Source organism: Camelina sativa, chromosome 16 (assembly GCF_000633955.1).
Source record: "Camelina sativa cultivar DH55 chromosome 16, Cs, whole genome shotgun sequence".
Taxonomy (NCBI): Eukaryota; Viridiplantae; Streptophyta; class Magnoliopsida; order Brassicales; family Brassicaceae; genus Camelina; species Camelina sativa.
In genome coordinates this window covers 10,308,014-10,331,164 of record NC_025700.1, presented here as the reverse complement: position 1 = coordinate 10,331,164, position 23,151 = coordinate 10,308,014, and the positions used below count along the sequence as shown (strand labels likewise).

General features: G+C 38.7%; 5 protein-coding genes, 1 long non-coding RNA gene and 1 other non-coding gene across 7 annotated transcripts; 4 read left to right on the top strand and 3 right to left on the bottom strand.

The window, feature by feature from the left end:
- LOC104750287 (probable histone H2AXb) lies at positions 4,984–5,853 on the top strand. The gene is made up of 2 exons (XM_010472064.2): positions 4,984–5,271; positions 5,472–5,853. The coding sequence occupies exons 1-2, from the start codon at positions 5,065–5,067 to the stop codon at positions 5,691–5,693; spliced, it is 429 nt and encodes a 142-aa protein (XP_010470366.1). The 5' UTR covers positions 4,984–5,064; the 3' UTR covers positions 5,694–5,853.
- On the bottom strand, positions 5,833–7,444 carry LOC104750290. Its single transcript, XM_010472065.2, has 7 exons — positions 7,209–7,444; positions 6,966–7,127; positions 6,608–6,751; positions 6,468–6,524; positions 6,337–6,363; positions 6,157–6,252; positions 5,833–6,074 (listed from the first exon to the last, which is right to left on the bottom strand). Exons 1-7 carry the CDS (start codon positions 7,407–7,409, stop codon positions 5,874–5,876), a joined length of 888 nt encoding a protein of 295 aa, XP_010470367.1. The 5' UTR covers positions 7,410–7,444; the 3' UTR covers positions 5,833–5,873.
- On the top strand, positions 7,465–7,537 carry TRNAA-UGC. Its single transcript has one exon. It is a non-coding gene; the product is annotated as a tRNA-Ala (tRNA).
- LOC104750286 (methyltransferase-like protein 6) lies at positions 8,838–10,884 on the top strand. Its single transcript, XM_010472063.1, has 7 exons — positions 8,838–9,084; positions 9,189–9,301; positions 9,445–9,629; positions 9,743–9,823; positions 10,077–10,178; positions 10,279–10,421; positions 10,513–10,884. The coding sequence occupies exons 1-7, from the start codon at positions 8,869–8,871 to the stop codon at positions 10,609–10,611; spliced, it is 939 nt and encodes a 312-aa protein (XP_010470365.1). The 5' UTR covers positions 8,838–8,868; the 3' UTR covers positions 10,612–10,884.
- LOC109129638 lies at positions 11,341–12,741 on the bottom strand. Its single transcript, XR_002035919.1, has 3 exons — positions 12,654–12,741; positions 11,914–12,037; positions 11,341–11,541 (listed from the first exon to the last, which is right to left on the bottom strand). It is a non-coding gene; the product is annotated as an uncharacterized LOC109129638 (long non-coding RNA).
- LOC104753545 (putative F-box protein At3g16210) lies at positions 13,932–14,624 on the top strand. The gene has a single exon (XM_010475783.1). It carries the CDS (start codon positions 13,932–13,934, stop codon positions 14,622–14,624), a length of 693 nt encoding a protein of 230 aa, XP_010474085.1.
- Positions 19,632–22,681, bottom strand: LOC104753544. The gene is made up of 5 exons (XM_010475782.2): positions 22,002–22,681; positions 21,660–21,912; positions 21,271–21,579; positions 20,575–21,191; positions 19,632–20,238 (listed from the first exon to the last, which is right to left on the bottom strand). The coding sequence occupies exons 1-5, from the start codon at positions 22,679–22,681 to the stop codon at positions 19,632–19,634; spliced, it is 2,466 nt and encodes an 821-aa protein (XP_010474084.2).

The window sequence follows — 23,151 nt, the reverse complement described above, 5'->3', positions numbered from 1 at the left end:
TTTTTTTTTTTTTTTTTTTTTTTTGTCAAACAAATACCAATTTCCTCTAACATGTTGAATATTAGCTGATTCCCTCAATAAGGTACCAGTTCTAAGCGTGGCCTTTAGGTTTTCGGGTCTGTTTTGATTTTGGATTCGGGTAACTTTGGATATGAAGTTTTAGTATCCGTTCGAATTTTTGTTTCTGGTTTAGTATTTTGGTTATTTTAATGGGTAACCGTTACTCTAAACAGATATATTCTATATATTTACAAAACTAGACGAATATGTTAAAGTAGTCTAATGGTATTGGGCAAATTTTACAACATTAGAGTGCCGGTTTCAAACCCGACCATCAACTCTTTTTTTTTTTTCTCAACGTTGGTATCATCGCCTCACCTGCCGGAAACAAGGAAGAACTCAGCTGCTCCGTTGAATCCACAACCAACGGTTACTGAGTCTTCTGCTCCGTTGAATTCACAACCAACAGTTACTGAGTTTGCTGCTCCGTCGAAGTCGCAGCCACCAATTAACGATCCCTATCCAGATCTGCTGTGGAATTATTTGAATTCGCCAGGAAAGCCTCTGTATGAAGCTTCGGACCGTAGCATCATCCATCGTTATCATCAATCTAAGAAGGATGTTTCCGATCCATCGATTTGGCAGCTGCCGTAGTAACCTGTGAATCTCGTCGTTTCAGATCCGACATGGTAAAAAAAATCTCGAGTTACCAAAAAAATAAAAAAATCAAAAAGGCTTTGGGGATACAGTTCGAACCCATAACCTATTGATCATAATACAAAACACTTAACCCTTGAGCTACTTCGACTCATACGTATTATAATGTGAACATATTATATATATGTGTTAAAAACGTCTGAATGAACCTTAACCTGGTTAAGCGATTCCGTTACCCAAGTTAACATCCGTTAAGTTGTACGTTCAATTCAGACAATCTTTAAAATACAAGGTTTTATTTGGCACTAATTTAATATGTCAGGTATTTTTATTTCGGTATTGGATATTAAACGTCCAAATAAAAATAACATCGGGTTTTTTTGGCATTTTCTCCGTTATTTTAATAATTTTGTGTATATAAAATACCTAGGACATAATTCTTTAGGATAAAATAAAGAATTATATGAATATAGATTTGGTTGTTGTTTGTCACTTTGTTGTATGTCCAAATAAATTTTATTATGTGAAATTTGATTATTTAATATTGTTGGAATTTGAAGAGAGTGAGCTGCAAGATCCATAAGATCTCTCTTGCTTCATAACCCAAATATCCTAGAACCGTTTAGAAGAGAATGGTGTAGACTCGGATTGAAAGAAAGGTAAAGCCAAAAAGTTCTGGTCTCTCCATAAGAGATTCAAGAACCTATCTACCCATTTGTAGTGTATAGAAACGATTTTAGGTAATGGGGAAGACATCCAATAGAGAGGGTTTTATTCTCAAAGTGAGAGCTTAATTTTTATTCTGCTTTGTGTTACATATATATACACAAATAAAAGAGGGATAAGTGTATCTCATCTAACATATATTCAATGGCTATAAATCACCTAGATCTCTCTTTTGGTCGAAATCTATATAAGAAAAAGAGTAAAGCAATATTTCCTATAAGGAAAAGTAATATCTCCTTGCTTTGCTCCAAGGATGATGTATGTTGTTGTAACCTTTGCAGTTTTTCTTGTCTACGTACATCAACGTACATCAAACCGGGTGAACACCTCTTCATAGTTCAAGATGTCATGCGAAACATTGTATGTGTGAACACCTCTTTATTTGATCGGGTTTGTTTTAATTGTCGGTTCGATGTGGTTTGGTTTAAGGGAAAATTAAAACCGGGATATGTAAGATTGGGAAGTCGACCTAGGCTTGGGAGCAGCCTCCTTTTTTCGTTTACAAAGAAGGAAAAAGAGAGAAAGCGTTGTTTCAAAGTTCTTGTGAGTTTAGAGAGATTTCTAGCTGTTCTTGAAGGATCTGAAGCTAGGATCATGAGGGAAGCTTGCTAAGAGTTGGGATTTTTTGGTATAGAGTCAGAATCTTCTTTGGCAAACGTGAGCGCATGACCATTGCTTATCTAAAGAGTTTCTGATTCTTTGTGTTTTATGTGTGTTTATGATGGATTTCTTACTTGGGAGTGGTTGTTTGTGGGTTTCTGTGGCTTTCTGTGGATTATAGGGAAGTCTCGACCATATTGGAGGAGTTTGGAGTCGGAGATCTGCGATGGAGCTCGCAGGAAGACGATGCTCGACATCTATGTCGATCGACATAAGGAGTGCGTCGGTCGACACAGTGCGAGGACGGCTCGATAAAACCTATGAGTATCGATTGATACCATGTGGAGATGTCGGTCGATGCAATTAAAGATTTTGGGAAATATCGAACATCCGTCGACCGACACACACTGTGTGTTGGGTGTCGGTCGACGCAATGGAGTCTGCAACGATCGACACAAGGAGTGTGTCGGTCAATGAAACCTTGCCAGGTGTCCATGTCGGTCGACACAAACCTTTCAGCAGGCGGCTGACATTGCTTTTTCCTGGTTTGATTGTTTATTTGTTGTTTGTTGATTGGAGATTCTTAATTTCTAGTGTGTATAACCCAATAGATGGGAGGATTGCCTCACTGAGTATTTATGATAATACTCACGCATCTCAATTGTTGTTTGTAATGCAGGTAAACGCAAAATATGATCGTGGAGTCAAGGCAATGAAGATGAGGATGTTCTAAAGACTCGGTTGTTTGTTAATTATATGCTGCTGTTAGGTTGCTAGAATGGAATGTAGTGGTCTAGAACGGATGTTTAGGTTGATGGCTTATTGTTCTATGACTTGGTTTATGTTATTTGATATTGATGGTTATATGTTATTGAATTATTCTGCTGGTTATTTGGTTATTGGTTAATTCATTGGTTACTTCCGCTGTTTGGTTTGAATGTGGTTAGATGGTTAGTGAGTATGAGATCATTAAAATATTATTATTATACTAAAAAAATGGATCGGATCGTTTTATAAATGAAGAGGTTGTGTATGACCTAGGGCTTTATATATATATATATATATATATATANTTTTAAAATCGGTGAATTTGCTGGTGATTTGTGTTCGGTTGACAGTAGTAACAATAGCGGCGTAACAGAAATGTTACCAAAAATACATATATATATATATATATAATTTATATAGAAAAAGCAGTATTGTTATAACTAAAAAAATATATTTTAAGATATTTCAAATATTTTTTTATGTACAAGAAATATTTTAGTAGTTGTAAAAATATATATATATATATATATCTTATTATATAAAGCTTGATGTCAAAGTTACTCATTAACAAGATCGTGACAAGTGTCAAATATATTGATTAGATGTTGACACATGTCAAATTTTTTCTATAAACATAGTAGGACAGATAATTATATTTACAGAATTTTACATGTTTATATTTTTTAAAAAAATTAATTTTCTAAATCAAAAATGAAAAATTAACAAAATCAATATATTTTTCAGTGTATGCTAAATTATATTATACTTGTGTCTCAATAAAATTTGACATGTGTAAGAAAAAACTTAATTTATTAAGCATGTATATTAATCAATAGATGATGAATAACAAAGTTAAAAATAATAACATAAGTAAATTAACATAATTTTAGTCGGATATAAATTGTAGTTATCGTTGCAATATATAATTTTTTAGTGTAAGTAAGTACACAAAACCTTGAAAGAATAATGAACTTAAAAAGGAAAAAAATTCAATACATGATGTGTATTAGTATAGTTTTACATGTTTTATTTTAAAGATTTAAATGCATGTAGTAATATGAGAAACCTGAAAAAAAGAATAAAAAAAATGAGTTTGTAGGAATGAATTTTTGGTCAATTGATGAAAATTGACAAAAGTATTACTTATGAAATTTTGTGGATGTTAACTGATTTTTGTAATGATTATTTGAAATAAATTATAATTTATAGGAATGAATCTTCGGCTATTTGATAAAAATGTCCCTATATCTTCATTTATGTTTTTATTTTATAAATTTCACTCTTCTAAAATTGATTATGACATGAGGTAAAATTAGTACTTATGAGATAACAATATAACAAATATATCTTAATAATGTTGATTCAGTTTTTTTGCGAATTATATTTTGTTAATTTTTATTTTTATTTTCAATTCTTACTAAGGTACATATTTGATATGATGTATTAATTGTTTTTGATATAAAAATATTTAGTTCTATGCATTAAGATGAAAGGTGTAGCTAAACTTAAAATATAGTTTATTATAATGAAATATATATATATATATATATATTTAAATGGTACTTCCTATCCTATAAAAGTCTTTGGATAAAAGTATAAAGATTAATAAACAATAAATATTATATCATTTATAAAACTTCAACCAATAGGAAAATATACTGCATAGTTCAAATAATCATAAATTATATTAATAAAAATTGTATCTAGAAATTTGAGAAAATATTACAAAATAGAACAAAAAAAAGTCTTAAAACTCTTATATGATGAAACTGATAAAATAGCAAAATGATAATAACTTCATATTCAATATTAAAATGTTACAAGATAAAATCTAAAATAATATATATTCTATACTACTTAATTATTTTAAATATATTTTTTTAACTTTTACCCACGTAATAATACGAGACTTATATAGTATATATATATATATAAACAGAAATTAAACATTATGATAATATACAAATTAAGTTTGGTTTCGGTTCGTATTTCCGGATTTGAGTATTTTCTCTAATCGTTTTCTCTAATCGTAACCGCTCGTTCCATTTGCACCCCACTATTTGGAAAGACGCGTAACCCAAAAAAAAAAAACCCGCGAGAACTAAAGCAATAGTGCCACGCTGGCAATCCGTGTGAGTCCTCACTAACCAATGACAATCCATTCCCAAAGCAGTATATATATAAGAAACCACCCTCAAAACCCTAAAATCAACTCCACTCACAATTTACTCAGCCTTCTCTCTCTCTCTCTCTCCACTCATTTTTTTTCAATCGCCTCTTCAAATTAATTTTCCGATTTAAAAAAAAAAAAAAATGAGCTCCGGCGCCGGCAGTGGAACAACCAAAGGTGGCAGAGGAAAGCCAAAAGCTACAAAGTCCGTTTCTCGATCTTCCAAAGCTGGTCTTCAGTTTCCAGTTGGTAGGATCGCTAGATTCCTTAAAGCCGGTAAATACGCCGAACGTGTCGGTGCCGGTGCTCCTGTTTATCTCTCCGCCGTTCTTGAATACCTCGCCGCTGAGGTATCCATCAATCTTCTCATTTCTCGATTTCGATTTCTTAGTTGCCTTGTGATTTTTCAATCGCAAAATCGTGTTTAGTCTAATCTTCTGATTTCTTGATCTTTGCGTATTGTTTATGATTTAGCTGATACTGATGATGATTCAATGGTATGGTCTCTGTAGTCTGATCTTCTAATATGATGTTTGATATGATCATATAGGTATTGGAGCTAGCTGGAAACGCAGCAAGGGATAACAAGAAGACACGTATTGTACCACGACACATTCAGCTCGCTGTAAGGAACGATGAAGAGCTTAGCAAGCTTCTTGGAAGTGTTACAATTGCTAATGGAGGTGTTTTGCCTAACATTCATCAGACACTTCTCCCATCAAAGGTTGGAAAGAACAAAGGAGATATCGGATCTGCTTCTCAGGAGTTTTGATTCTTTAATATGATGTTTACTCTCTTTGTTTATGTTTTTTTTAAGCTTGTAACATAGACTGCTCTCTCTGTTCTACAATAGTTTTGAATTTCATATTGCTTTAAAAAAAAACAAAAAAAATCTGTGTTTGCAAATCGAGTAATGAATATGGTTTGATACTTATTTAGTTCATTAAGAAGATCAAAATGTGGATTTTGGTATAGCAGATTCAATTGCTTCGATACAAGAACCAATAGGTTTGGCTTTAGACATGGCTTCTGCAAGTGGAACTCTTGCTTCTCTGTAAGAATGTAATATGGAGACAGTGTTTGACACAGCCCATTTGATATGAGACTCCTTTTCTGTTTCTGTGAATCCTAACCATCCCAGAACATCGTTTAACTGCAACAACACCAATTCACAACTGCACATTAGAACTAGAAGGTTAGTCTCACACTAGAATTGGCTTGAGTTTTGTGTGAACCTTGACAACATCTGAGTAGAAACCTTCTGAGTATCCGAATAGTAAATGTTCGGCTACCATTCCTCCAAGTATCACACATGAAAAGTTGTTCAGTGTCTGCATTCAACAGATTCAACCAATCATTACTTTGAGCTATAACAAAAAATCACTCATTACAAATACATTTTGAGGTAATGTTACCTTGGATGAGATATTGCCTTGAGTATCCTACATTGTAGAAGAACAAAAGTGTCAAGTTAAGAAGATTCACAACAGAGATATTATGTATATATATATATATATATATATATATATATATAAAATACTAATACCGATAGATTCATTCGGCCTCCCATATCATTTTTCATAAGCTGGTTTGCTGCACCGACCTGCGGTTACAACATCAAGTCTAATTGTTGGAACATAAACAAGCTGACAATTTGAACTATGAAAAAACAAACAAACCACTTACTTGTTTGAGGAACTCGAAGCCCACAAATTCTACTCTCCCGGTCACACTGGACACATTCTGCCTAACAGCTTCCAATGTTGGCACTTCATAGTGTCTTGGAAGAACTCCAAGCAAGTAACCAACCAGAAAATGACCAGATTCATGCTGCAGACGTCGCAAAACAAGAATGTGTTATGATCTCATTACTAAAACAACATTTGTGATCAATTTCTTCAATCATCACTTTACAACAATGTTAAGTTAGAAGTTAAGGAAATACAAAACATGTTAAGTTCGAAGCTATGAGAGCTACTTAGATAAATTTGCAATCACATTACATACTTTTAATTTGTGACAAAGAAACTTAAAAGATGTTCACCTGAACAACAGCGAACCAATCTTCTTCAGGTGAAGTTTTTGTTTCTTCCTCTTTGGATATTCTCACTGAATTTTCAACATAAACAGATTTAATGCTTGTTGAGACCGAATCAATCAACGACCGGAGATGAGTTTTGCTACTCATGTCTAATTTCTTCGGAAGCTAAATCACACACAAAAAAGATGGAATTAGACATGATTTTGTGAAAATAAAGCATGAGAGAGATAGAGACGAGAGAGGGACCAGTTTAGCAGAGCCGAAAGCTGTGAGGCAGCCATGTTTGCCCTTGAGTTGTTTGACGAGAGAGAGAGCAGTTTCGTAATTGCCTCTCGAGAGTTCTTTATTCACCCTCTCAAGTGATCTCCGGCGACGGTCCACCGGAGATCTAGCTCCGACCACTAGTAAGCGGCTGGGTTGGATGAGATAAGAAGAGGTAAAGCTCATATTGGTTTGTGGGTTTTTTGAATTTAGTAAAACTGAACTTTTCGAACGCAACGATGGCGATGTAGCTCAAATGGTAGAGCGCTCGCTTTGCATGCGAGAGGCACGGGGTTCGATCCCCCGCATCTCCACTTTCTTTTTTAAAAAAAAATTTAAAATACTAAAATTTTCCTATGAAAAAAAACAAAAAATCAATACCAGCAGATATTTGCCAATCTTAGCAAATTACGATAGAACATTTATAAATTAATACTCTTTAAATTAATATTCGTTATAAATTAAAAAAAAAATTTCGGTCCCGAGTTGAGCCGGTGTAAAAAATAACACAATTCGATAAAATAATAAAATATTTTTTTTTTGAAAATCCTATATAAAAATATAGTCCCAACAATATCGATATTAACTATATATATATATATATATATATAAGAAATTTAGTGAAATATGAAATTTAGTGAAATATGACTATATTGTTGTTTGTCTATTCTTGAATTTGAATTCTAGTTGGAGCTCATCTCTAATCTTTTTTATTGTATTAAAAACTTTTAATGTTGTTTTCTTAAATCGCATCCAAAAATTAAGGAGAGTCCTAGTTGGGGTAATTTTTTTTACATGTAATTGATTCTAAAAGCACTACAATATGTTATTCGACTTCATCATTAATTACCATGAAAGATAATACCAACAATTTCTTCTAAACTCTAAACTTCAAACATTTATCATTTTCACCTAGATAATTAAGTAAACTATTAACATCAATCCTATTACGATAACTAAAATTATAAATTAAGAAAAATCTATAAAAATGTGAATCGTAACAAAAGTATATTATTTTGTAATGTAAAATTTTCAAAATTATGAAAAAAATCTCTTCATAAGTTAATATTTTATTAATTTATCGATAAATTAAAACATCTATAAATTAATAAAATTTTATGGTCCCAACTTTATTAATTTATAGAAGTTTTACTGTAGATATTTAATTATATGTACTGTATGTTCAAATACAAATAAAACCAAACCAAACTAAAATAATACCTTGACTCAAAAAACTAATCAATTCTTTTTTTTTTGGTATGATTCACAAGGATTCATTGTTTTTATATCCCAAAATCTGAAGTTGAATCCAAAGGGAAACAAAATCATACCAAATCATCTAATTATATTTATGTTTAGCTAAAATTTGCACTGTTCTTTTTTTTTTTTTTTTTACAACAAAATTTGCACTGTTCATAAATTTAAAATTGTATAACCATTTCTTTTATTAACAAGAGAAATATCCAAGGAAAGTCCTTTATGTAAAATTTAAAATTTAAACAAAACCCTTTGAATTAAACCGTGTTTACTGGTTTTCTAAAATGGTCCGGTTCAGAGTGGCTAACTCCGGTCCGTAATGCTCAAAAGAAAAAAAAAGAAACCCAGAGAGAGAGAGAGAGAGAGAGCATTAGAAATCGAAGAAACGATGGAGAAAAAAAGAGAGGAAGCAGGAGAGTATCATTCCAAAGATTTCGAATGGGAATTTCTGAAGAATATCGTCGAGAACGATCCTTCTCTCTCCCACCATCTCCATCAGCAGCAACAATACCACCACCACGATTCCCAAAAACATCCTCCTCCACCAGATTCCCAGCCATGGCAAGATTTTCACTCCCGTCACTCCTCCGGCAAATTCTTCAAGGTACACACACGCACAACGATTAGCTTCGAATTCCAAAATCCGTTTGATTTGAAATCAGCAGTTTCAGTTACAATTAAGAATGACACTATTCGTCTTTCGTATAGGAAAGAAGGTATCTGTTGAAGGAGTTTCCTGAGTTGGTTTCTTGTGGAGAAAAGAACTCAAAACTATTGGAAGTTGGTTGTGGTAATGGCAGCACCGTGCTTCCGATTTTACGGTATACATATAGACTTTTGTTTACCCGAAGCCGGAGTAAGATTACTAGTGAATCACGTTGTGTTAATGACTCTTTTATGAGGTTGATTGTAAAACTGTTATTCTTATGTACTTGTGTCTGTTTTTATCTTTGGATTTGTGCAGTGGAAACAAGAACATTACTGTATACGCTTGTGATTGTAGCAGTGAGGCTCTTGTTAGGACTAAAGAGAACATTGATCGCGCTATTGCTTCAGTTGATAACTTCCATTCTTTCTGCTGTGACTTTTCAACCTCTGAATTTCCTGATTGGGTGGCATGTGATAATTGTCGAGACCGTTCAGGTTTTGGTCCTTCTTCACCAATTCATTACCCTTTCATCCTACATAAAGATATATACTCATTGATCTCTCATACATGTCTTACTTATTCTTGTACGTCGTATATATATCTTCGTTAATAGGAGGGAGTGTGGGGATGCAGGTGAACTATAGATGTTCATTGAATGAACACTGCATCGCCGGGGTGGATTTTGTCACTCTGGTATGTGAACGAACATCGCTCATGTTGTTAAGACCAAACTGTTATGTTATGTTTCTGCAGTGGGACTAGATTTTGTGAGAGTCATCTCAGGAAATTTGTAATGGTAGTGACAATACAGATGTCTTTCACGTTTTATAATTTGATTCTTAGCTATTAGGCTCTTTCCAGATGAGTTATATGCTGTGCTATGTGAACATCAGATCAGTCACTGAAACTCGGCTCTTTTTGCCCTAATTATTTTTTTTATGTTATTNTTTTTACATTGTCGGCAGTGCCTAAAGAAAGGATGCCGAGAGCGATCAAGGAATGTTTTGCTGTGCTCAAACCTGGTGGTCTACTCTTATTCAGAGATTACGGTAATTATTTTAATCAGCATCATCGTTTAGAGTTTTATCATATGTGTTTTGCAAATGAAGAGACACTAATAGGCCGCTAAACACTTTGACTAATATTCAGGCTTATATGACATGACGATGCTGCGGTTTGAGCCAGAGAAAGTTATAGGTTTCAGGGAATATGTGCGGTCAGATGGAACCCTTTCCTATTTCTTTTGTCTCGATACTGTCAGGAAACTATTTATAGATGCTGGATTCATTGAGGTAAAACTTCTTGTTCTTTGTTGTGATTGGAGTATCTATTCTGATATTTGAATGAATAGCAAACTCTTAATATTTTGATTCTCGTTTGCAGGTGGAGCTTGAAAATTGTTGTGTCAAAGCAGTAAATCGGAGAAAGGGTAAAAGCATGTACCGAGTTTGGGTTCATGGGAAGTTCCAAAAGCCATTTTAAACTTCAGTGGAAAGGCAAGTCCTGATCTGGTTCAGTATGGAACGACTAGAAACTTTTTAAATTCTAGGGAAATATTTTACAACTTTATTAATTGGCTTATGACAAGGATAGAAAATGCTGAGTGTAGTTGGATACAATAAAGTTATCCAGCTTGTAACCGTCAACTCCTATAGAATCTAAAGACTAAGTTAAGGTGCTACTAAAAAATGTTTGCAGGTAATTTGGTACTTTATAATTGTGAATTTGCAGTAATGAAAAATGTTTTCTGGTGCACCTTACAAGACATTGATTTTTGATTTGGGAAATGCCTAAACCACCTGAACTATCTATGAAGATTGCAGAGTTTAGTTTTTGGATTATCTTTATACTAATATTTTTGATACTAATCTTGTGAGCAGTTCGCGGTTCTTTGTTCACTAATCTTGATTTCTCTGTTAGCAATTCCTGTAATTGTAACCTCACGTGTTCATATATTCGATCACCATGTTTTTTTTCCTTCATCTAGTATTTGTTTTGTTTAATTTGTCGCTTCTTTGACCGTCTTTGTGTTTTTTTGGTCGTGTCTTAAGTTTAATACATGTTTTAAGAAGTTATGCTAGAATTGGAAGGTTTCGGGCTTGTTTAAAGATTGAAGTTGCCTTGTATAAGAAATTTTGCTTAATGTATATGGATTTCCGAATCCAAAAACAATTGTGAAGCAATAACTAAAAACATCTCTATACAGAGAAGTACAAATTCGAAAATTGCTCAAAATTTCCCAGATTGCCATTCAATTAGTTGTAAAGGAGAGTGTTTATTGAAATTGGAAGAGGTAATTTTGTAAAAAATAAAGAATCCACATTACCCGACCCGTTTGGAGAAAGGATCCGCGTCCTTTCACTTATAACCTGGTTTGTATGTTGTTGGGCTTCACGTGAATGTCGTTTTGGCCTGTACGAAAACCACCAAAAAAGCCTTGCCCATTAGTTGTTTCACACATAATCGAAAGAATATACGAATAAAAAGAAATCTTCAAAACTTAATCACCACAAAATCTCGATTCTATTTCTAAAAAAAAGCATAACTATCTAATAAACCAAAATTCCATAATCAACGCTCAAATCTTTCGTCATATATTGAATATTTCCCGTAAATCAACCATCATTCATTCTAAATTGGCGAAGTATCCTTTTTTGTTAAGCATATCCAAGATTTTTTGCTTTCACAAAAACTAACATTCAAACTTTTTTACCTAAACCCTAAACTACTATTCATCTATAAATATGATCATCAAACTCACTCTGAAAATCATCAAACACTTACCATTCCTCCTTTAAAAGTCACTAAACACACAAAAAGTATTGCCAATGGCTGCAGCCTTGGCATTCATCCGAGATGTTAAGCCTTAGAAGACTTCATGGAAAGTTCAAGTTTGGATTCTTCATACCTGGAAGACGTATACAGCAAAATTTGGTGAAACCTTGGACATGGTACTCGCTGACGTTCAAGTGAAGTGAGTATAAAGAATTTTTTTAAAACTATCACCATTTTGTATACATACATATTCAAGTTGTATTCTTATAAAACTAAACAAATCTAATGTTATTTCAGGGTACAAAGATCCACGCTTCCATGAAAAATGACTTGATGAACCGGTGTGGAAACAAGATCATTCAAGGAGAATGGAGATCAGTTGAACATTTTCCCTTTGTCAATTTGGGATAAAATTCCATCTTTTTTTTATAAAAAACAGATTTTGAAATTAAGGTCTCTTTGATTCATATTAAAACCTGAATTAAGTTATTTGAGATGCTTACTTCAACGAAAACAAACTTACAAAATTCATATTCGATTTTGAAATTGTATAAACCCCAAATTTTGAATTTGGTTTTTCATGATTATCAGTATATAATCGGAAATTATTGTCATCAGATTTACAAATATTTTTTGGGTAATGTTCAATTCGAAAGGTATATGTTATTTGAATTGCGAACTGGGTTAAATTTGAAGATCAACAACCACATAAATTATAAAACGAAGTTGTGAATTGGTTAGATACGAACCTCGGATCAACCAGAATCGGGTGCTTTTGTTGGAGTCTCAACCTACACAATAGAATCAAGTATGAAAACAAGAGAAATTACAGGAAGAAAGAATAAGAAAAGAAGAAGGGAGTTGTTCTTCTCTTCTCTCTCTCTACCTCGACGACGACGAAGGGAGTTGTTGTGTCGTAAGGTGGAGGAAGGAAAGTTGTATGGGCTTTGGTGTAGAATTGAAGGCCCAAATAGTAAATGAGTTATTTTGTGTTGTTAAGAAAACAAATTAGAGTAAATAGGTTAAAATAAGTTGCAGTAGAAATGTTATCCTAAAATATTATTACATATTTGATTCATGTATAGTATAAATATCTAAAAATAATTTATAATGTATGTACATTAATTATCAGAATTTGAGTTTTTCTTAAAAAAAAATTGTTGTAAGTATTATATCTCATATCTCATATCAAGAGATTTGCAAATGGAACATTTTTTCTATAAAAACTTATAAGATATTAATGTCATAAAGACACTAATGTAATATATGTGATACTATAAAGAGTTTTGATGTATAAAAACTAAATTACTTACGAAATACAAAATATATTCATTTAAATAGGAAAAATATTAATTTATATTTAAAAACGATTTGATTTCTTTTAATCATTTTTAAATATATTTTAGAGGTCTGTCCTCTTGGACTTAACAAGGGTTATTGAACATAATATTGAACACACAAAATTTTAATATTTGTTCTTCCTAAACAAGTAGAAGGGGTTTTACAGTCACATAGAAGTCTATGCGGATTGCGGGTTTTAGTGGATAAACCTATGCGGGTCGTGGGTTTAGCGGGCAAGCCTATGCGAATAGTAGCAAGGCCATGTAGATTACAAATCAGACAAGCTAAAATGGATGCGGGCTGATACGTTTGACATAATAAACACAAAAATAATAGACAGAACGATATATAAGTTTAAGAAAGTGTGATATGTGTCAAATATACCGTGCATCAAAACCGAACAGAAAAACAAAAAATATTTGATTTTCATTCAATACACACACAAAATATATAAAACATTTTATTTTACTCTTTGACCTAGACACGAAAGACGAAGAATTCATAAATATAATATAATCTAACAAAATAAAAGAAATAATATACCCGCGGTACACCGCGGGGTTCAAAGCTAGTTAGTTGGATAAGCACACTCTCAATATCAATTAATGAGAACTGTACATGAGCAATCTATATAATAACTTGTTGTTCATAGTTATAAGATATATCATATTTTGATCAATTTTCCTATGTGGAATCAACAATCATCTCATCTCTTTTCATTGCACAAAGATGGTTCATACCTTCTTGACCTCAACGAAACAACGTCGTTGAAGCTCGACTTGCCCTTTACATTACCAGCCAAAACCAAACCGGTATGTATTCTTCATTGTCGTGGAATGATTTGTCTGACTCTTAACAACAGTGAGCTAGCGATCTGGAAAATAGGTTCGGAGAAATTCATGAGAATACCAATGGTTGAACGGGGCCAAACCACAAATCTTTTGGGATTTGGTTATGACTGGCTTTCTGATGATTACATGATTGTGATGATAATCAGTTCCAAAACCTATATTTTTGCATTGAAAGGAGGCATTTGGAGAGAAAGTGTACCAAACACTTCTCTCCATTGCAAATTCAAAGACCCGACCGATACGGTTGTGGAACACTGTATGTATTGGATAGCAGACCGGTCTCACAACAAAAACCCACCAAGGAAAAACACCATCCTGTGTTTCGATTTCTCCAACGAAGATTACCAAGAACTTTTATTTCCCATGATGTACACTGAGTCGAAACTCAGTTCACGGTTAGGTGTTTCGAGGGGGGAGCTATGCATTATCGATCATTACCCTTGTCTAGATAATGACATTTGCTTGTGGCGTCCAACAAGATCAAGAGACAAGAGGATTATTGTTGATGTCCAAATCGGTCACAATTAGAATGTTTAAGTTCGGTAAAAGGATGGTCGAAGTTTTCTTCTATTAATCGGTGTCGAAGCACAAAAGACAGGTTACAATACAACTTAGACGAGTTAGCAAGTAATGAACGAGTTTAGAATGGACGAGTTAGACGGACGAATCTTCGAATCCTTCGCTTTAAACCGTTAACGGGTAAACAGCCTTGTCTCTCCTCTCTTCTGCCCCCTTTGGTCGAACACCGTGCGCCCGCTTTTATAGGGAACTATGTCAGTTCGTCCATTACAAAGACCAAAATACCCCTTCCCTTCCTGAAGGTTTATTTGGGCCTTCTTATGGGCTGGGCCTTTTATTAGGTTACGGGCCTGCCCCTAACAGTAGCCCCCCCTCACCCCTAGTTCGTAGTTTTTAAGCGAAGAACTATGTCGGGGGTCGAACCTACGACCTTTCTTTTCCGTTGGAGTCCGTCGCGGAAACCAAACTTGCCTGAACGGGCCTTCACTCTTGGTCGTTGGGATGATGATCTTTAGACAAGGTTCGAGGAAGTGAAAGGTCGCGCGTGTGATTACGCGGTTTTTGATGTTTTGGGGTCGAATCATCGTATGCGGTTCTTGACGTGCGTGAGATCCGGAAACTGTACTGTCGCCGAATGCGTACTGCAATGATTGCGTCTTTAGAATATTCCTTCCTTCCCTATAAATACCGCTTCTCCACCCTTCTTATTTCATCTTCTCGAGCTTTGCTTCCCTCACTCAGGTATTCTTCCTTTCTATTATCTCGTCTCTTTTTGTCAGTTTGTTCGTACTTCGTATTTTTCATTATGACATCCTCCCAATCCGTATCCTCCGATCCTTCCGCCGCTAGTCACCTTCGACGAGCTACCTCTTCCGAATCTGGTGGTTCGGCCAGATCTATTCGTGGCAAGGTTCGGTCTCCGGTTTCTTCCGATTCATCGTCGACGGATTCAGATATCGCTCGGCTTGCAACGATTCAACATCGCCTTTCTTCCGACCCAGCCGTTTCAAGCTCGTCGGGACTTCCTTACAGGATCCCCTCCTTGGTTGACGAGCCGTTAACCGATGACCCATTCTTTCCCGAGGAGATTGATTTCCCTCCGCCGGTTGAAGGCGCCTTTGCACATGTTGGTAGATCGACGCTGAAGATTGATTCGGCGATTGACGCGGTTCGCATTGGGAAGTTGGGCACTAGGCCAAACATTCTAATTCCGTCTCCGGCTCAACGTCCCTGGGATGCTCCTCCCGGGTTCATATGTCTCTCGGAGAAATTATTTACTGAGTGTGGGCTCACTTTTCCTCTTCCCTCTTTCTTGATGACGTACTTTGCTCGGCGTAAGGCGGCCATTTCTCAACTTACCCCAGCAACTTTTCGGAACGCTGTGGTTCTCTCGATTTTGGCTGAGGCTGCAGGAGTCAAGCTGACTTGCGACCATTTGGAAGAGTTGACGATTCTGAATTCGTCGAATCGGACTAAATCTCCCGGAATTTATTACCTGGGTTCGGCAAAGAATACGACCCTCGTCGAAGGAGCCAAGGGAAAAACGTATAATTGGAAAGGCTCATATTTTTTTCTGGAAGTTACTCCTGGGGTTTTAGAGGACCCGTCCATTCCTTGGTTTTCTGGGTGGAACCCTTCACCCGGTAGCCGACCGTTCTTGTTTAACTATTTTTCTGTTCTTGGCCGGGCTTTGGTTTTACCTAACCCCCCTTGGTTCATCATCTTTTTGTAGTTGTTGTCTCAAGGTGTCTTCTTCCATATCCTCCTACTCTTCAAGCTGAGGTTAACGCGATCAAGCTCCTTTGTCCCTACGTCTGGCTGGGTACCGAGTGGAAGAAAGGTCATCCAAGGAAAATACCAGCTTCGTCGAGGAAGAAAGGTAACTCGATGTTTTTTTTTCTTTTTTTTTTTTTGGTGCGCATGCCTAAAACTGTTTCTGTTGTCCATGATTTTAGCCGGAACAATGGGGAGACTGAACACAAATATTCCCGACGTATCTGCTCGCTACCGTCGAGTTCCAGAGTCTTCTTCCTTGCCTCGTCCCGAGACTCATCTTGCCGACATTGGTTCAACCCAGAGAGTTCCTTCCCAGTCTCATCGGTTGGTCGAGACTTCTCCGAGACAGCCTTCCAAGATTTTTCCTCTGAACCTTCACATCGGGCCTGCCGAGACGCTGCCGAGAAGGAAGACAGGCGAGGCTCCTCGTCGTCACGCGGAGGTTTCTAAAAGTCCTCAGAAAAGGAAAGAGGGATCAGGCCAAGAGCAACCAGATCCTTCGAAGAAGCAAAAGACGTCTGATTATGGCTGGAGCTTCACTCACTCCTCCTCAGCTTGTCCTTTTCCGGACGACCCTCAATCCTGCGCCGAGCGTTTTCGAAAGATTCATTTCGGTGCAGGTCACATACTTCCTGCTGAGAGGATGAAGGAAGAGGATGCGGTTACTAATGTTCCCAAGCCGCGTTTGAGGTTCGTCAGATTTACCGATCCCGTATGAAGTCCTCTCGTCTTTTTTTTACACTCGTATTCTTTTTTTTTTGCAGCTTATTGCACGAACTAATCGTTTGGCTTCGCGCTACGATCGTCGCGTTCGTGATCTAGAGGGCGATCATCTGGGAGCGTCGAATTTGGCTGAGAGGGTTGAACGTCTCGAGGCCCAGCTTGGGGAGGCAGTTCAATCTAAACAAAGGTTGAGCAATGAGGTTGCAAAGCTTGAAGACTATCGACGCAGATTAGTCTCGGAGAGGGATGATCTTATGCAAAGCTCGAGGCGTCAGACGCCTCTTATAGCAGGCTGCAGCTTACCCTCATCTCGGAGACGAAGAGGCTTAGAGATCGGCATGAGGAGTTCGGGTACTTTTAGAGGATTAGCGCCTTTACTAAGTTGAGCGCTCGTGTGCAAAACCTGCTAGCCAAACACAAGAGGTATGCTGACGCGGTTATGGCGTCCAAGGAAAAATTCCTAGAATATAATCAAGCTCTGGGAAACGTCCAGATGCTCGAGACGCTCGTCGCCGAATGTCAAATTTCGCTAACCGCCGATGGGGTCAAGGAGGGGATTGTCGCCGTGATGTCTCAGCTGAAGGACGAGGTGGAAAGTATTAAGCTTCCGGACATTGCCGATGCTGATTTCGACATTGCTTCGGTCTTTGTTGAACCTCTCCCCTCTGTCCCAGTTTGGGTCGCTTCTCCTGAGAGCGGGGGTGACGAGGATCGTGACGAGGAGGTTGAGGGAAAAGGGTCTGATAATGGGGAGGCCGAGGCTGATGGGACCGAGCAACATGTTGAAAAAGACGCGAGCGCTCCGAATGAAGAACGTTCTGCTGATGGACGTCCTCCGACTCCTGGCCGCGAGTCTCCAGTCGATGGTCCTGTTTCATAAATTTGTTTTAATCGTTATCGTTCCTGCCGTGTTTAGGGTCGGCTCCTGTGTACGCTTACTTTTGCGTCGTGTTTTGGGGTTGGCTCCCGTATGTTAAACTGTCGCTGTCGGGTGCTGGCTCCTTTTGAATTTTATTATCGTTTTGCGTATTAATTACTTGTCATTTAATGGTTGTGATTTCCGAGGCGTCTGTTACTGGTCGCCTATCTTTGGAAATTGTGCCTCATACCATATAAATAATCCTTTAATCTCTGCCAAATTCATTTCGTGTTTTGCTTTGGCGATTTGCTCTGTCTTTTGTGTCTAGGGAAAGGTTGTTCTGATGCCGGTAACGACGAGGTCGGCGTGGTTGCGGAGAGAGCTTGATTACTACCATGCTCGCATTCAGCGGCAGAGGGCTTACATCATTGCTACGCGTCGTTCATTCGAGCATTACTTTGGTTATTATCGTGTAGACGGGATCGTAGAATGTCTTGAAATGTTGATCGACGAGGGGCTTTTTGTTCCGACGTGGCAATGGAAACGACTACAGGACGGGCATTCTCGTCGTGAGGCATTATTTGCGGAAGTTCTTATACCTGACCTTGAACAAGGCGACCTTGAGTCTATTGGTTGAAGGCCGTTTGAAGAACGTGCTGAGATTGTTGAATGTCGGACTCGTATCGACGTGTTGTGTCGTTATATTAGTCAACTGGAAGGCATGAGGCACTACTTTGATGACAGCAATCATGCCAAGGGGATTTATGCGTATCTGGAGGAGATGGTCGCTAATGGTGCTAATGTCCCAATGGTCGTGTTGAAAGATGTGAAGGAGTCATGCCGTTACTGGCAGACGACGATCGGCAGGTTAGAGTTCGTCACTCTGTCGGACGCCGATCTTGGAATTGAATGATTGTTTTTCTGTTCCCCCTTTTTTTATGTGCAAAGGCGTGGTCGTTTTTTTTTTAAACACTATTGTCGTCGTTTTAATAAAGTCTTTAGATTATCTTTATATCGCTGTTTTATTCTTGCTTCGAGTAGCGTCGTGTTGTGAGTCGCAGCTCGGCTTGGATTTGTAGGATTAGTCGCGACTCGTGATTGTCGGCTTACCCCTTTTTCGCGAGTTGCGACTCGGCTTTTATAGAGTTAGGTGCGACTCATGATTGTCGGCTTACCCCTTTTTTGCGAGTTGCGACTCGGCTTTTATAGAGTTAGGTGCGACTCATGATTGTCGGCTTACCCCTTTTTTGCGAGTTGCGACTCGGCTTTTATAGAGTTAGGGGCGACTCATGAATGTCGGCTTACCCCTTTTTGCGAGTTGCGACTCGGTTTTTATAGAGTTAGGTGCGACTCATGAATGTCGGCTTACCCCTTTTTTGCGAGTTTCGACTCGGCTTTTATTGAGTTAGGTGAGACTCATGATTGTCGGCTTACCACTTTTTTGCGAGATTCGACTCGACTTTTATAGAGTATGTTAGAACGTCGATTCAATCATAAAAGGAAAATATATTAATGGCAGCTGGGTCCCGTGAGACGGGACTGCCTACGTACCCCCCGATCAGGAGGGATCAAGCCGCTCGTAGTTCCCACATTACATGACTGTTCAAAATAGAAAGAGCAAGCTGATCATAGCCGAGCTTTTTTTTTTGTTTTTAGTATTAGTAACTCTTTATATGCATGGAGTTCCAAGACCTTGGTACAGGTTCGCCGCTCATTGTTAAAAGTTCGTAAACGCCAGGGTGAACGACGTTGGATATTTGGTATGGGCCTTCCCAGTTGGCTCCCATCTTGACGGCATTAGGCTCGGTGGTGTTCTCGAAGACCTTTCTGAGGACGAGGTCTCCTTCGTCAAAGTTTCGGTTATGGACCTTCTTGTTGTAGTATTTTGCTGCGGCGAGTTGATAGTTCTGAATTCGTAGCAGCGCTTTGTCGCGTTCTTCTTCCAACTCGTCGAGTTGATCGAGGAGCATTTGACTGTTGAGTGTGGTATCTTGGACGAGCATTGTTCGTCGAAGGCTCGTACTGCTGACTTTAGTAGGTGCCATTGCTTCCATCCCATAAGCCAGAGAAAATGGAGTTTGGTTGGTAGCTTGTCGTGGGGTTGTTCGGTAAGACCAAAGTACACCGTCGAGTTCGTCGACCCAAGCGCCCTTCTTGGCGTCCAACCTCTTCTTCAAACCGTCAAGTATAATTTTATTTGTTGCTTCGGCTTGTCCATTTCCTTGTGGGTATCTTGGTGTCGACTTTCGCAATTTGATTCGCCATCTTGCACAAAAATCTTCGAATTGCAGACAAATGAACTGCGAACTGTTGTCAGTGACTATTTCGTAAGGAAGACCATGACGACAGATGATATACTTCCACACGAAGAGTTAGACGTCCTTGGCCTTGATATTTGCGTAGGACTCGGTCTCGACCCATTTGGTGAAATAGTCGGTGAGGACGAGGATATAGCGTTTCTGCCTGGAAGCGGGTAGTGGGCCGATAATGTCCATCACCCAGCGCATGAATGGGTATGGGGCTACGCTGACTCGCAAGAGTTCGGTCGGCTAGTGGATTATGGGGGCGTGTCGCTGGCACTTTTCGCATCTGGCGACGAACTTTTCGCAATCGGACATCATTGTTGGCAAGTAATGGCCGTGCTTTTTGATTCGTAGTGCCAGGGCTCGTCCACCCGAGTGGTTTCCGCCGGCTTCCTCAAGGGTTTCTATCATGACACGTTCTGTGTCGTCGCCGTGTATACATAAGAGAAGGGCTCCGGATGCGGTCCATCGAAGTAAGTGGTCTTTCATTAGGGTATAATGAGCAGCTTTTGCTTTGAGCCGTCTCTTGGCCCATTTGTTAGTGGGCATGTCACCATCGGCAAGATGTGACCGGATTTCAACTTGCCAGTCCGTTGGGTCGTTTTCTGAGGGAGGTTCGCATTGCCGACGAGATGTCGGCGTTCGATTGGTGGTTCGGATTTCCTTAGGCTGGTGAAGGGCGAGGCATGTCTTGGCTCGTGTTCCCTCTATACTTGGCATCTTGATGCTCTCAACTGGGATGATACGTCGTAGGTCCGGGTCGGATGTTGAAGCGAGTGCTGCTAAGGCATCGGCCTGGGCGTTGTCTCCTCTGGGGATTTTGACGAGCTCGAATTCGTCGAATCGTTTGGACAGAATTTTGACGACGTCAAGGTATGCTGCCATCGGTTCACCGCTAAATTGATTGGCAATGAGCTGTGAATCACAGAAAGCGCGGATTCATCTGATTTGCATCCCGCTGGCGAGCTTAAGTCCGACGATAAGTGCTTCATACTCGGCGACATTGTTGGTTGCTTGAAACCGAAGACGAAAAGATTGTTCTAAGATTTCGCCTGATCCAAAGTGAAGACAAAAAGATTTCGCGGATTCCCACACCGGATCCAAAGTGCGAAGATGCTCCATCCACATGCAATGTCCACCGGTCGTCTGTCGGGTCGGCGGAGGTTGGCCCGGATACGTCTAGTGGTAGCTCGATTAAGAGTTCGACCAACACTTTGGATTTAGCAGCTGGGCGTGTGCGATACTCGATGTCGTACTCGCTGAGTTCGATCGCCCTTTCGTCAACCGGCCAGATTGATTTGGACTGTGTAATACAGATCGTAAGGGCTGGTTGGATAGGACAGCAATGGTATGTGACTGAAAATATGGTCGGAGCTTCCTTGCCGATGTGACAACTGCCAGGGCGACCTTTTTGACTGTCGGGTAACGCGTTTCTGTATCGTCAAGGGATTTACTTATATAGAAAATAGGTCGTTGTTCTCCTCGGTCGTCCTTGACGAGTACGCCTCTGACGGCGGATTCGGAAACTGCGATGTAGCTCTTTAACTTGCTGAATGCATCGTGGCAGGCTTCGTTCCATTCGAACTTCCCTTTGGTCTTGAGGAGTTGGTAGAAAGGTAGGCACTTGTCAGTTGACCTGGATATGAAACGATTTAGGGCCGCAATTCGTCCAGTTAGTCGCTGCACTTCCCTAGCATTTTTTGGTGATGGTAGGTCGAGTATTGCCTTAATTTGCTTGGGGTTCGCTTCAATGCCTTGCGGGTCACGAAGTAGCCGAGGAATTCTCCCGATTTGACTGCGAAAGTGCACTTGGCTGGGTTTAGCTTTATTCCGTACTTGTTTAAGACGTCGAAACATTTTCGTAAATGGGTGATATGATCGTTTGCCCGCCGTGACTTAACAAGCATGTCGTCTATATAAACTTCCATCGTCCTACCGAGTTGTTCAGCGAACATTTTATTGACCAGTCGTTGGTAAGTTGCCCCCGCGTTTTTTAAGCCGAAAGGCATGACCTTGTAGCAGTATGTCCCCCTGTCTGTGATGAACGACGTTTTTTCCCGGTCGTCTTTGTGCATTAATATCTGATTGTACCCGGAAAAGACGTCCATGAAGGTCAACAACTCGTTTCCCGCGGTTGCTTCGACGAGTTGATCGATTCGTGGCAAGGAGAAACTATCCTTTGGGCAAGCTTTGTTTAGGTCGGTAATATCCACGCGGACTCGCCATTTCCCATTCTTCTTTTTGACGACTACTGGATTGGCCAACCAGTCAGGATATTTTACTTCGACGAAGGATCTAGCGCTAAGGAGTTTGTCCACTTCGTCGTTTACGGCTTGCGATCCTTCAAATCCTAACTTGCGTCTTTTTTGTTTGTGAGTTGTGACGGTTGGGTCGATTCCTTTCATGTCAGTTACAGTCCATGCGAATGTCGATATATTTGTTTTGAGAAAAAGGATTAGCTCGCTTCGCATGACCGGGGTTATCTCTATTCCGATGTTCACACACCATTTCTTGTCTGTGTCGTCCAAACATATTTCTTCTGTCGCAGCGACGCCCTGCTGAATTGGGGTCGGCTTTCCGTCTGTCAGTGACGAGCTGTCGTCGCCGACCCGCTGCTTTGATTGCTATAACTTCTTTCCTGTGCGAATCCTGTGTTCGATCAGAAAGCAGGCTCTTGCACTCTGTTGGTTTCCGTGCAGCGTATATATACCTTTCGGGGTTGGGAATTTGACGCATTGATGATACGTCTATGGTACTGCTTTCAACTTATGGATCCACAAGGTCCCAAGGATTACGTTGTAGATAGTAGGCTTGTCGATGACGGCGAACCTGAAATACCTGATCATGTTTCCCACGAAAATTGGCAGATCGATGG

Bases quoted from the DNA above. Each gene is read 5' to 3' on its own strand.
- LOC104750287 (XM_010472064.2), top strand. From the start codon at position 5,065: ATGAGCTCCGGCGCCGGCAGTGGAACAACCAAAGGTGGCAGAGGAAAG. The intron at 5,272-5,471 runs GTATCCATCAAT...ATGATCATATAG, and splicing joins TTGAATACCTCGCCGCTGAG to GTATTGGAGCTAGCTGGAAA.
- LOC104750290 (XM_010472065.2), bottom strand. From the start codon at position 7,409: ATGAGCTTTACCTCTTCTTATCTCATCCAACCCAGCCGCTTACTAGTG. The intron at 6,752-6,965 runs GTGAACATCTTT...CGACGTCTGCAG, and splicing joins ATTGGTTCGCTGTTGTTCAG to CATGAATCTGGTCATTTTCT. The intron at 6,525-6,607 runs GTAAGTGGTTTG...TTGTAACCGCAG, and splicing joins GCTTCGAGTTCCTCAAACAA to GTCGGTGCAGCAAACCAGCT.
- LOC104750286 (XM_010472063.1), top strand. From the start codon at position 8,869: ATGGAGAAAAAAAGAGAGGAAGCAGGAGAGTATCATTCCAAAGATTTC. The intron at 9,085-9,188 runs GTACACACACGC...TCTTTCGTATAG, and splicing joins CCTCCGGCAAATTCTTCAAG to GAAAGAAGGTATCTGTTGAA. The intron at 9,302-9,444 runs GTATACATATAG...GGATTTGTGCAG, and splicing joins ACCGTGCTTCCGATTTTACG to TGGAAACAAGAACATTACTG.
- LOC104753545 (XM_010475783.1), top strand. From the start codon at position 13,932: ATGTGGAATCAACAATCATCTCATCTCTTTTCATTGCACAAAGATGGT.
- LOC104753544 (XM_010475782.2), bottom strand. From the start codon at position 22,681: ATGAAAGGAATCGACCCAACCGTCACAACTCACAAACAAAAAAGACGC. The intron at 21,913-22,001 runs GCAATACTCGAC...TTTCATATCCAG, and splicing joins CGAACCCCAAGCAAATTAAG to GTCAACTGACAAGTGCCTAC. The intron at 20,239-20,574 runs GTTCGTCGCCAG...TTTTTGTGCAAG, and splicing joins ATGATGTCCGATTGCGAAAA to ATGGCGAATCAAATTGCGAA.